Source organism: Protobothrops mucrosquamatus, unplaced genomic scaffold (assembly GCF_001527695.2).
Source record: "Protobothrops mucrosquamatus isolate PMUCROS unplaced genomic scaffold, P.Mucros_1.0 scaffold81, whole genome shotgun sequence".
NCBI classification, from domain to species: domain Eukaryota; kingdom Metazoa; phylum Chordata; class Lepidosauria; order Squamata; family Viperidae; genus Protobothrops; species Protobothrops mucrosquamatus.
This window is the reverse complement of record NW_015386458.1, coordinates 980,480-991,831: the sequence shown is the minus strand read 5'-3', so window position 1 is coordinate 991,831 and position 11,352 is coordinate 980,480. Positions and strand designations below refer to the sequence as shown.

The window sequence follows — 11,352 nt, the reverse complement described above, 5'->3', positions numbered from 1 at the left end:
ACTCCCTCTTCTTTGTGGCAGCCCCTGAGATATTGGAAGACTGCTATCCTGTCCCCCCTCGTCCTTCTCTTTGTTAAACTAGACATACCCAATTCCAGCAACCGTTCCTGATATGTTTTAGCCTCCAGTCCCCTAATCATCTTTGTTGCTCTTCTCTGCACTCTTTCTAGAATCTCAACTTCTTTTTTACATCGTGGTGACCATGAACTCAGCATTTGCTGGTGAAAGAAAGATCTCCAATGGCAAAAGGGCCCCTTTGGGTGTCTCTCCAGAAACCAGGGATAGAGACCTTCCTACAAAACGCTCAGATTGTGCAGTGAGACTCAGAACTCTAGAAATATTATGCACCATGAAAGAATGGATGGTGAAGATGATAGAGATAGCTAAACTGACAGCCTATTTAAGTTTAATACTGACTGGAAATCTCTTTTGTACTTTTTTGTGTGAAAATGCAGAGATGCAGGTGAGAGGAAAAAAATGAGTTATGTTGTAATCATAGAGTAAGAGTTTAATTTATATGTATAGTTGTTTTAAAAGAATATTTCAATTCAACCTTTTGTTTTCTTTTTTCTGCACTTCCCTCCCTCCCTCCTTTCCTTCCTTCCTTCCTTCCTTCCGTCCCTCCCTCCCTCCTTTTTCTTTTCCTTTTCCTTCCTTCCTCTCTCCTTCCTTCCTTCTTCCTCCCTCCCCCTTTTCTTTCTCTTTTCTTTTCCTTGTTTCCTCGCTCCCTTCCTCCTTTTTCCTTCCTTCTTCCCTCCCTCCCTCCCTCCCTCCTTCCTCCCTTCCTCCCTTTTCTTTCCCTTTTCTTTCTCTTTTCTTTTCCTTGTTTCCTTCCTCCCTTCCTCCTTTTTCTTTCCTTCTTTCTTCCNTTTCTTTCTTTCTTTCTTTCTTTCTTTCTTTCTTTCTTTCTTTCTCCCTCCCTCCCTCCCTCCCTCCTTCCCTCCCTCCTTCCTTCCCTCCTTCCTTCCTTCCTTCCTTCCTTCCTTCCTCCCTCCCTCCCTCCTTTTTCCTTCCTTAAATATTAGTTTCTGTTAATTTTGACCTTTCTTATTTAAAAATCTAATAACTGTATTAGTAGGAAAAAAAGAGGAAGAAATACTCAGGTTGAAAGTATAAGGTCTCCTGCCTTAGCCAAGGGGTTGGACTGGAAGACCTCTAAGGCCCCTTCCAGCCTCTGATTCTACATCTAATTATAAAAGTAAAACCCCACTGAAGTTCCATCAGGAAAGTAATGTTTGCGGATAAGCCACACCAGTTCGTCCCCAGCTCAGTTTGCTGTGTGTGTGTATGTGTGTGTGTGTGTTTTTTAAAGGTCTGCTGATCAAGCAGTCTCTGTTCTGTGTGTGCTTGGGAAAGTTGCCTAGCTTCAGATGACACCTGTTAACTCAACCAGGTTTGTTTGTCATCCCCTGATAGTTTATTCATGCAGTTTTAGAGGAAACCACCCACTCTCTTTGCAAGTCACAGCAGAGTGTTTAACACAACTGCAGGTGGACAGCCAGTCAGCTGCAGGTTAGGGAGTTGTGAGTAAGACCTCACACCCTGCTTATCCCTCACGTTCTTTGAGTTACAAAAAAACCTCACCCCATTCCTCATATTAGCAAGGGACCAAGCAAGAGCGGAACAAAAATTCTTTTGTGTTGACATGAAGTCTTCAAAGCAAAGATGCTCCTGTGTTTTAATCCTGCTGATTCTGCCATCTCTGGTAAGTTTTAAATTGCATCTTTCATTCTCCTTTCTTTTTTCCTCGTGGGTCTGTTTGCAAATAGGTGTAAGAGCATAATATTTCAGTGGGTATAATTATTGAGGGGGGGGGGACTCAGAGAGGCTGTTTTGGGGAAGAAGAAAAAAGGAAAGATGAATTTGGATGGTCTAGGAACTCTGCATAGTGAGAAATATTTTGAACAATGCCAACTGCAGAAAATAGGATAGGTTGCCACGGAGTGAGAATTTGGTAAATTTAGATGGTTGGATGCTTAGAATTTTATTGCTAATTTAGCACTTAAAAGAGAAACTATTTGCCTTGCTGGTCAATTTAGAGGAGGAGGAGGAGGAGAAGGATATACTGTAATAGGGGGTATAAACTTTCTTTCTGATAAAGAATATAGATATAGACGAACACATGCCCAGTCCTCTGATTTGTCTAAAAATAGGCTGTATATTTGAAAAATCAACGAAACAGACTCCCCCTTTGAAGAAGACAGGTGGTTCAGAGATGTGAAGGATAAATAAATAGATAAATAAAATACTATGCACCACGAAAACACACACTTGGAATATTGCATCCAGTTTTGGTCACCACGATGTAAAAAAGATGCTGAGACTCTAGAAAGAGTACAGAGAAGAGCAACAAAGAGGATTAGAGGACTGGAGGCTAAAACATAGGAAGAACGGCTGCTGGAATTGGGTCTGTCTAGTTTAATGAAGAGAAGGACGAGGGGGGACATGATAGCAGCCTTCCAATATCTCAGGGGCTGCCACAAAGAAGAGGGAGTCAAGCTATTCTCCAAAGTGCCTGAAGGCAGGACAAGAAGCAACGGATGGAAACTAACCAAGGAGAGAAGCAACCTAGAACTAAGGAGAAACTTCCTGACAGTTAGAACAATTAGTCAGTGGAACAACCTGCCTCCAGAAGCGGTGAATGCTCCAACACTGGAAGCCTTTAAGAAGATATTGAACAGCCCTTTGTCTGAAATGGTATAAGGTTTCCTGCCTGAGCAGGAGTTGGGCTAGAGGACCTCCAAGGTCCCTTCCAACTCTATTATTCTGTATTTCTCTATTATTATGTTTGGTTGCACAATCAGCCAGATGTTTACACTAGATTTGGCATTATATATTGTAGGGGGTATAAGCTTTTTTTTCTGACAAAAAGTACCAGAGATATAGGTGAACACTGGCACAATCCCCTTGAGAATCTCCACGAGAGCTTCTTAAATAATAATAATAATAATAATAATAATAATAATAATAATAATAATAATAATAATAATAATAATAATAAAGTTGGAAGGGACCTTGGAGGTCATCTAGTCCAACCCCCTGCTCAGGCAGGAAACCCTATGCCATTTGTCTAAAAATAGGCTGTATGGTTGAAATATATCAATGAAGCAGGAGCCCTTCCTTGACGGAGATTTGGGTGGTTCAGAAGTGTAAAAGATAAACAAACAAACACAAATAATAATAATAAAAAAAAAACCATGCAGAAGGAAAACGTGGAGCAATTACTTTTGACAAGCTGTACTTTCCTATCTACTTAGGTTGAATGAAAAATTGGAGGGGAAGAACAGTTCAAAATTCAGCTTTTGTGGGATTTCCCCCCCCCCCCAGTGGGGTTAAAGTTAAATATCGAAGGAGGGAAAAATTGTTGAAAATCAACATTTGGGTTTTTTTTTGTTTTTTAATTTCTCCATTGGGGGGTAGAATTGAGGCTGGAAGGGTAAAAAAAGTTGTTAAAAATCAGAATTCAGGGTTGGTTTTTTTCCCCCAGTGGGGCCAAAATTGAAGGTTGAAGGGGGGAGAATGTTGAAAATCAGAATTCAGGATATTTCCCACCCTCAGTGGGAGTAAAATTAAGGGCCAAAAGGAAAAAAGTTGTTGAAGATCTTTCCAGTGGTCCCCCCCCCCTCTCTCTCTCCCTCCCTCCCTCCCTCTCCCCCTCCCTCCCTCCTCTTTCTCTCCCCCCCTCTCTTTCCCCCCCTCCCTCCCTCTCTGTTATTCCATATTATTAGATACCTTTACAATTCATGTTGTGGGCTTGAAGTTTGATTTGTTCACTGAGCACATCTCAACAAGTCAAAAATAACAGGAGAAACTTCTGACAAGCACAAATTGTCATTAACATTTTTTTAAAAAACCAAAATTGCAGCGATGTAACATGTAGCTTGGATTTTAGTTTTTTTGTGGGGGGAGGGGGCTCTCTGTCCAGATAATACAGGTAAAAAAAAATCAGAATGCTTCAATACGTTTTCCCTGTTTGTGTTTACCAGTTTTGCCATATTGTACATTAGTCTGTCTTGAAATGTTAAGGGGAGAAGAAAGAAACAAGTGTCATCTTGGGCATTGTGATATAATTGTAGGCAAAAGATGCAAATGTTGTCTTTTGCATGAATTGCAACACCTTCTACCAGATGTCTATGTTGGGGGACCGGCTTTCTTCACTAGTGTTGTCTATGTATGGGACAATTGACCAAGTAAGATCTGATGGAACATCATCATGATGTTCATAAGATGTGTCCTCCAGACATGGGACAACTGACCAAGGAAATTCTGATGGAGCATCATCATGATGTTCATGAGATGTGTCCTCCAGACTGGGACAACTGATCTAGCAAGATTTGATGGAACATCATGATGATGTTCATAAGGTGTGCCCTTTAGACATGAGACAACTGACCAGAAAAGATCTGATAGAACATCATGATGATGTTCATAAGATGTGGCCTTTAGACATGAGACAACTGGTCAAGAAAGATCTGATGGAACATCATGATCATGTTCATAAGATGTGTCCTCCAGACATGGGACAATTGGCCAAGAAAGATCTGATGGAACAGATGCGTTCTCCAGACATGAAGCAACTGACTAAGAAAGATCTGATGGAACATCATGATGATGTTCATAAAATGACATTCATAAAATGATATGGAGGAACAGCCACCATCCATCAGTCTAACCTTCCTTATAGTAGAAATATGAAGATAACAAAAAAGTAATGAAAGTTTCACCATTTGTAATTTTCCCAGCCAGCCTCTGACAAACAAAGCCAATGGGGGAAGCTGGATTCACTTAATGACCACATGATTCACTTAACAACTGTAATAATTCACTTAACAACCTTGGCAAAAAAGTTCATAACATTGGTGTGACTCATTTAACAACCGCCTTATTTAGCAATGGAAATTCTGCTCCCCATTTGGTTGTAATTTGAGGACTACCTGTAACTGGATTTTGGGGGGTTTTCTTTCTTCCTTTTTTTTTGGAGTGCTAAAGTCTAAATATTGTTTACAAATAGAATTGCCGAATATTTTTTTTCGTTAGGAGAAACCCACAGAGATTTTGCCATTTCTCTTCTTACGCCAATTTTCCAAATCACCCTTGTTCTTCTTCTCTGAATTTGCGGAATTTCAAATACACTCCAGTTCTTGATAATTTATATTCCAGCAGAAAGGAAATATCCTTGGACCAGGGGCTCATGGGTAAAATGTATACAGGTAGTCCTCAAGTTACAATAGTTCATTTAGTGACCGTTCAAAGCTACAACGGCACTGAAAAAAGTGTTTTATGGTCGTTTTTCACACTTACAACCATTGAGCATCCCCATGATCACGTGATCCAAATTTAGAAGCTTGGCAACTGGTTCATATTTATGACAGTTGCGGTGTCCCGAGATCCTGTGATCCCCTTTTGCGACCTTCTGTCAAGCAAAGTCTCAACATCCATCTCAAGAATAAAAAAAACCCTCCAGGTTCATTTCATTTCCGAAAAGCTTGCTGTTTATTGAATACACCACTTGGTTATGTCGAAGAAAAACTAACTCTGAGGTTCCAACACCAATCCACAGACTTAATAATTCTCCCAGCCAACACCCCCCCCCATGTTACGTAATTCAGATCAACAAGCTCACTTTGTTATGGGAACCGTCTGCTTCAAATCCACACCTGTTAGGGTGACCTTGACAAGGCTTCAAGCTCTCATGGTCTGCAGATGAATCAAAGAGTTTTAATTTCTCCCTTTAACCCACTTGAAAGTAACTCCCTGCCCCCTCCCATTCATCTAAAAGCAAGATGAAATGCAGAGGGATCTAGCTATCAAAGTTTCATCTCTGACACAAAGTCACTGGGGAAGCCAGATTACACTTAACAACCATATTACTAACTTCACAACGGCAGTGATTCAGTTAACAACTATGGCAAGAAAGGTCGTCAAATGGGGCAAAATTCACTTAATAACTGTCTCGCTTAGCAACAAAAAGTTTGGGTTGCAAGGCAGCGACTACCTGCGATGGTTTGAGTTGCTTTTATTCTTTCCCCTGCCGGCATTGAATTTTAGGATAAGGCTAGGAATGTCAGCTTTTTTCCTTTCATCCTGTTCATTTACTTCTAGGTTGCTGGAATGCTTCAGCCCGACTGTGTCCCCATCACAGAGTGGAAACAGAACGAGACCGAGTGCTTACAAGAGATTCAGCTGCACATGAACGAAACCGCAGGTACAATCAGGTGGAAATGAGAAAAGCAGGGAATATGGAATGGCGGTTTCTCTTACGCCAGTGGTGGTGAACCTATGGCACGTGTGCCAGAGGCGGCACTCAGAGCCCTCTCTGTGGGCAAGTGTGCCGTCACCCCAGCCCTGCCATCCCCTCGTCAGCAGCCCCCCCCAGAGGAGAGTCGCCCCTGGGCATGGAGCAGCGCAGCCAAGCACATGGCAGCTGGGCAGCAGGGACAAGACTCCGCCCTCACACCCTGTTGCGCACAGATGATGCTGTGGGGTGCGGATGGAGGCTGTGTCCACCATGGTGCTGCAGGGCTGCCTGAGCAATCTGCGGCGGGCCGTGGAGGCAGTGGGTGGCCCAGCAAGTGGCAGGGTGGAGCAGGCGGGACAGAGTGACAAAGGCGGAGCAACGGGTGGGGCGGCGGGGTGGTTTTGGGGCACTCTGTCTCTAAAAGATTCGCCATCCCTGTCTTATGCCATTAAATTTTGCGATGTAAACATGTCTTAGGGTTGAGACTTTGGATTAGGTGTAAGACTATATCTACTAAGGCTTGTCCATGTTTTAGGATCAGACTGTGGACAGTCAATCCCTGTGTGTCTTATACCTGTTTTTAAAGAAATAGTCAGAGGAAGGAAGGAAGGAAGGAAGGAAGACCTTTTCACAACTTGAGAACCCCTAAAAAAAGCAAACATCAACCTCAAAATTCATAGCATGAAACATCATAGTACGGTCTCCACCGATGACCCAGGGTAGCTTCATATACAGTATTTTCATCCTCCACCCACTGTATTATTTTACTGCATACAATTTGGAAATTTCGTTTACTACACCTACTCTATTGGCAGTCCTGAAGGGTGCATCCCACTCATTAAGGGGCAATCTTAAAGTTCATTCAATGCGCTGATATACTTTGGGCTCTGCTGTTGGGTTTCTCTTTCCAAGGATAATGGAGAGCTTTTTTTTTTTTTTTTTTTAAATCTTTTCTTCCATTTGCAAGGTTGTAAAAGATTATGGGACCGGCTTCTGTGTTGGCCCGATGCAGATCCTGGAGACACGCTTTCCTTCACCTGTCCAGGTATCATCTTCCACTTCACAAAGAAATCAGGTGAGGAACCAGTTTGTTGGTGAGAAACACCTTCCTTCCTTCCTTCCTTCCTTCCTTCCTTCCTTCCTTCCTTCCTTCCTTCCTCCCTCCCTCCCTCCCTCCCTTCCTCCCTCCCTTGCTCCCTCCTTCCCTTCCTTCTTTCCTTCCTCCCTCTCTTCCTTCCTCCCTCCCTCCTTTCCTTCCTCCCTTCCTCCCTCCTTCCCTTCCTTCTTTCCTTCCTCCCTCCCTCCCTCCCTCCTTCCCTCCCTCCCTNCCTTCCTTCCTCCCTCCCTCCCTCCCTCCCTCCCTCCCTCCCTCCCTCCCTCCCTCCCTCCCTCCTTCCTTCCTTCCTTCCTTCCTTCATAATAATGTTGGAAGGGACCTTGGAGGTCATCAAGTCTAACCCCCTGCTCAGGCAGGAAATCCTATACCATTTCAGACAAATGGCTGTCCAGTCTCTTCTTAAAAACTTCCAGTGTTGGAGCATTCACCACTTCTGGAGGCAGGTTGTTCCACTGGTTAATTGTTCTCACTGTCAGGAAGTTTCTCCTTAGTTCTAGGTTGCTTCTCTCCTTGATTAGTTTCCATCCATTGCTGCTTGTCCTGCCTTCAGGCGCTTTGGAGAATAGCTTGACTCCCTCTTCTTTGGGGCAGCCCCTGAGATATTGGAGCACTGCTATCATGTCCCCCCTCGTCCTTCTCTTCATTAAACTAGACATCCCCAATTCCTGCAACCGTTCCTTATATGTTTTAGCCTCCAGTCCCCTAATCATCTTTGTTGCTCTTCTCTGTAATATATTTAAATATATATTTAAACTTGATACGATTAGACTAAAACCTTGATTTTTACCCCAGTGGAACAGGATTTTGGTTTCAAGAGATACGTTTGTGATTTGATCTTCATTACCCCATAAAAGACACCACCTCTTCTTTCTAAAGTGGGTCAATTAATATAATTGCTGTCACTTGCCAAAATTGACATAATTAGATTGTTTGGGTAAATTTGCATCACTTATGTCATTTGCACTGGGCAAGTGACGTGAATTTCAACAAATGACATCAATTACGTAATTACTCAGATAAATAAATTGACCCCAGTGGCAGACATTTACACAAATGGTGTAATTCTGCCAATTATGCACACTGGGATTTAATGAGCATCCTTTATATATTAATTTAAGAGACTTATTTGGCACCCTTCCTGCCTAGAAGTGACACTGGACACTTAGAAAGAAGCCTAATAAATAAATTTCCTGGCCTTGGGCTGCCAAGTCGAGAAATTAAAATAACAGAGTCATTCCCAGGTTATTAAGTATCTCTTTGATTCCAAATTATTATAAAACAATAGTGAGAGGCTCTAGGACAGTGGTGGTGAACCTATGGCACGGGTGCCAGAGTCGGCACTCAGAGTCCTCTCTGTGGGCACGCGTGCCGTCGCCCCAGTCCTAGGCCTTTAGCTGGGTTTTATAAAACCTTTTCGCTTTAGGCCTCCGCAAAAAAAAAATTCAATCAATCAGTCAATTTCAACTTCTCACAGAGGAAGAAAAAGATCTTGCAAAGTTGGAATTGATTGATTGAACCTTTTAGTCCCACCCAGTCTGCCATTACCACTGCAGCCACACCCACCCAATGGGCCCAGTTTTACCATCTTTCTTGCCACAGTTCTTAAGTGAATTACTTCAGTGGTTACATTAGTAACATGGTTGTTAAGTGAATCGGGCTCCCCAATGGACTTTGCTTGTCAGAAAGTCGCAAAAGCGGATCACGTGACCCCCCAGGACACTGCGACCATCATAAATATGAACCAGTTGCCAAGCATCCAAATTTTGATCACGTGACCATGGGGATGCTGTAAAAGTCGTAAGTGTGAAAAATGGTTATGTCACTTTTTTTCCAGTGCCGTTGTGAATTCAAACGGTCACTAAATGAACTATTGTAAGCCGAGGACTACCTGTATACTTACAGTTAAGATACTCCTGGTCCTGCTCCTTGTCTGGACTACCTCAAAGGGCTAACACCCTGAGTTGTTGGCCCCGGGGCCCCATCACTTGGATCAGTCCAGCTCAATCTAATTTTGCTGATTTTAATTTTTCATAGGTGTGGTGAAACGAAGTTGCACAGATCAAGGCTGGTCTGATCCGATTCCACCTTATTCGGTAGCATGTTCGATGGAAGATGATGTCTCTCTGGATGAAGTGAGTTTGGGGGAGTGGGGGATAAAGACAGATACCCCACAGGCATAGGGAGAAAGTTTGATACCTCTTAACAGGCTAAACTATAAGAGAAACAACCAGGAATTCTGCTTCATGAATGTGGTCTCTGTCCTTCTACCATCCATCTACTCATCTCTCTCTTTCCCTCTTTCCCTCTTTCTCTCTCACCCCCCCTATCTATTTCTATCTATCTACCTATCTGTCTATCTACCATCTCTCTCTCTCTCTCTCTCTCTCTCTCTCTCTCTCTCTCTCTCTCTCTCTCTCTCTCTCCCTACCTCTCTACCTCTCTACCCACCCACCTACCTATCTCTCTATCTACCTGTCTGTCTATCCATCCATCCGTCCGTCCGTCCGTCCGTCCGTCTGTCTGTCTGTCTATCCATCATCCATCCATCCATCCATCCATCCATCCATCCATCCATCCATCCATCCATCCATCCATCCATCCTTCTGTCTGTCTGTCTGTCTGTCTGTCTGTCTGTCTGTCTGTCTGTCTGTCTGTCTGTCTGTCTGTCTATCTGTCTATCTGTCTATCTATCTATCTATCTATCTATCTATCTATCTATCTATCTATCTATCTATCTATCTATCTATCTATCTATCTATCTATCTATCTATCTATCTATCTACCTACCTACCTACCTACCTACCTACCATGTTTCCCTGAAATTAAGACCTGGTCTGATATATTTTTTTTGCCTCCAAAAGGGGCATTAGGTTTTATTTTCATGGGATGTCTTAGTTTTTCCACTGTCTCACCTCGTGGCAGCAACACCAACAGCCCCATCTAACAGGAGCCCCGTGGCCGTTGCCAGCCCACTTCTGTGGCNTCTCTCTCTCTCTCTCTCTCTCTCTCTCTCTCTCTCTCTCTCTCTCTCTCTCTCTCTCTCCATATATCTATCTATAATCTATATCTCTATCTATCTCTGCCTCCATCATCTATCTATATCTCTATATCTCTATATCTCTCTATCTAATCCTAAATCTACCTAATCCTAAATAACTAGAGCATAAATGTGAATCATGGTGAACTCCCACCCCCCTGTATTCTCCTCTGCAATTTACAGATAGTCCTTGACTTACAAACTTTCACAGGTTTAGCAACCATTCAAAGTTACAATAGCAGTGAAAATAGTGACTTATGACTGGTTTTCACACTTAACGACTATTGCAACGTCCCTATGGTCACATGATCAAAATTCATGGCAACTGACTCCTATTTATGACGGTCCTGGGGTCACAGGATCGCCTTTTGCGACCTTCTGACAAGCAAAGTCAATGGGGAAGCCGGATTCACTTAACAACTGTGTCAGTAACTTCACAACTGCAGGGATTCACTTAAGGACTGTGGCAAGAAAGGTCGTAAAATGGGGCAAGACTCACTTAAGAGGTGTCTCATTGAGCAACAAAAATTTGGGGCTCTGTTGTGGTTGTAAGTTGAGCATCACATGATCATCATTTGTAACTTTCCCAGCGGGCTTGTCACGTGCAAAATCAATGAAGGAAGGCAGACTCATTTAATGACCGCCAACAACAGTGGCAAAAATGTCATGAAACGGGGCTACGACTCCCTTAATAGCTGCCTCGCTTAGCAGCAAAAATCTGGGGCTCCGTTGTGCTCCTAAGTCAAGGACTACCTGTATTTTAGCATCAAGCGGAGACATTCTGCTGCCTTTTGGGGTTTTTTTTTTCTTTCTTTCAGACTGGGTAAAAATAATTGGTGTCTTTTTCAGAGGAGACAGGATGCTGGTGAAGTTCTCAATTCATAGTAGCAAAATAGAATTTCAAACGCGAACAGAACATCACCCTCTGTGGGGTGACCGACTCGTATTTATTTCATGATA

At 42.9% G+C, this 11,352-nt stretch overlaps 1 protein-coding gene across 1 annotated transcript in view; it reads left to right on the top strand.

Moving 5' to 3' along the window:
* The first annotated feature begins 457 nt into the window (after positions 1-457).
* Positions 458-11,352, top strand: part of GHRHR (growth hormone releasing hormone receptor) — a 33,329-nt gene continuing 22,434 nt past the window's right edge. The window contains exons 1-5 of the mRNA XM_029283425.1: positions 458-463; positions 4,077-4,190; positions 6,103-6,205; positions 7,206-7,313; positions 9,390-9,487. Of these exons, the coding sequence (XP_029139258.1) occupies positions 458-463; positions 4,077-4,190; positions 6,103-6,205; positions 7,206-7,313; positions 9,390-9,487 (429 nt within the window). The remainder of the gene's footprint in view (positions 464-4,076; positions 4,191-6,102; positions 6,206-7,205; positions 7,314-9,389; positions 9,488-11,352) is intronic.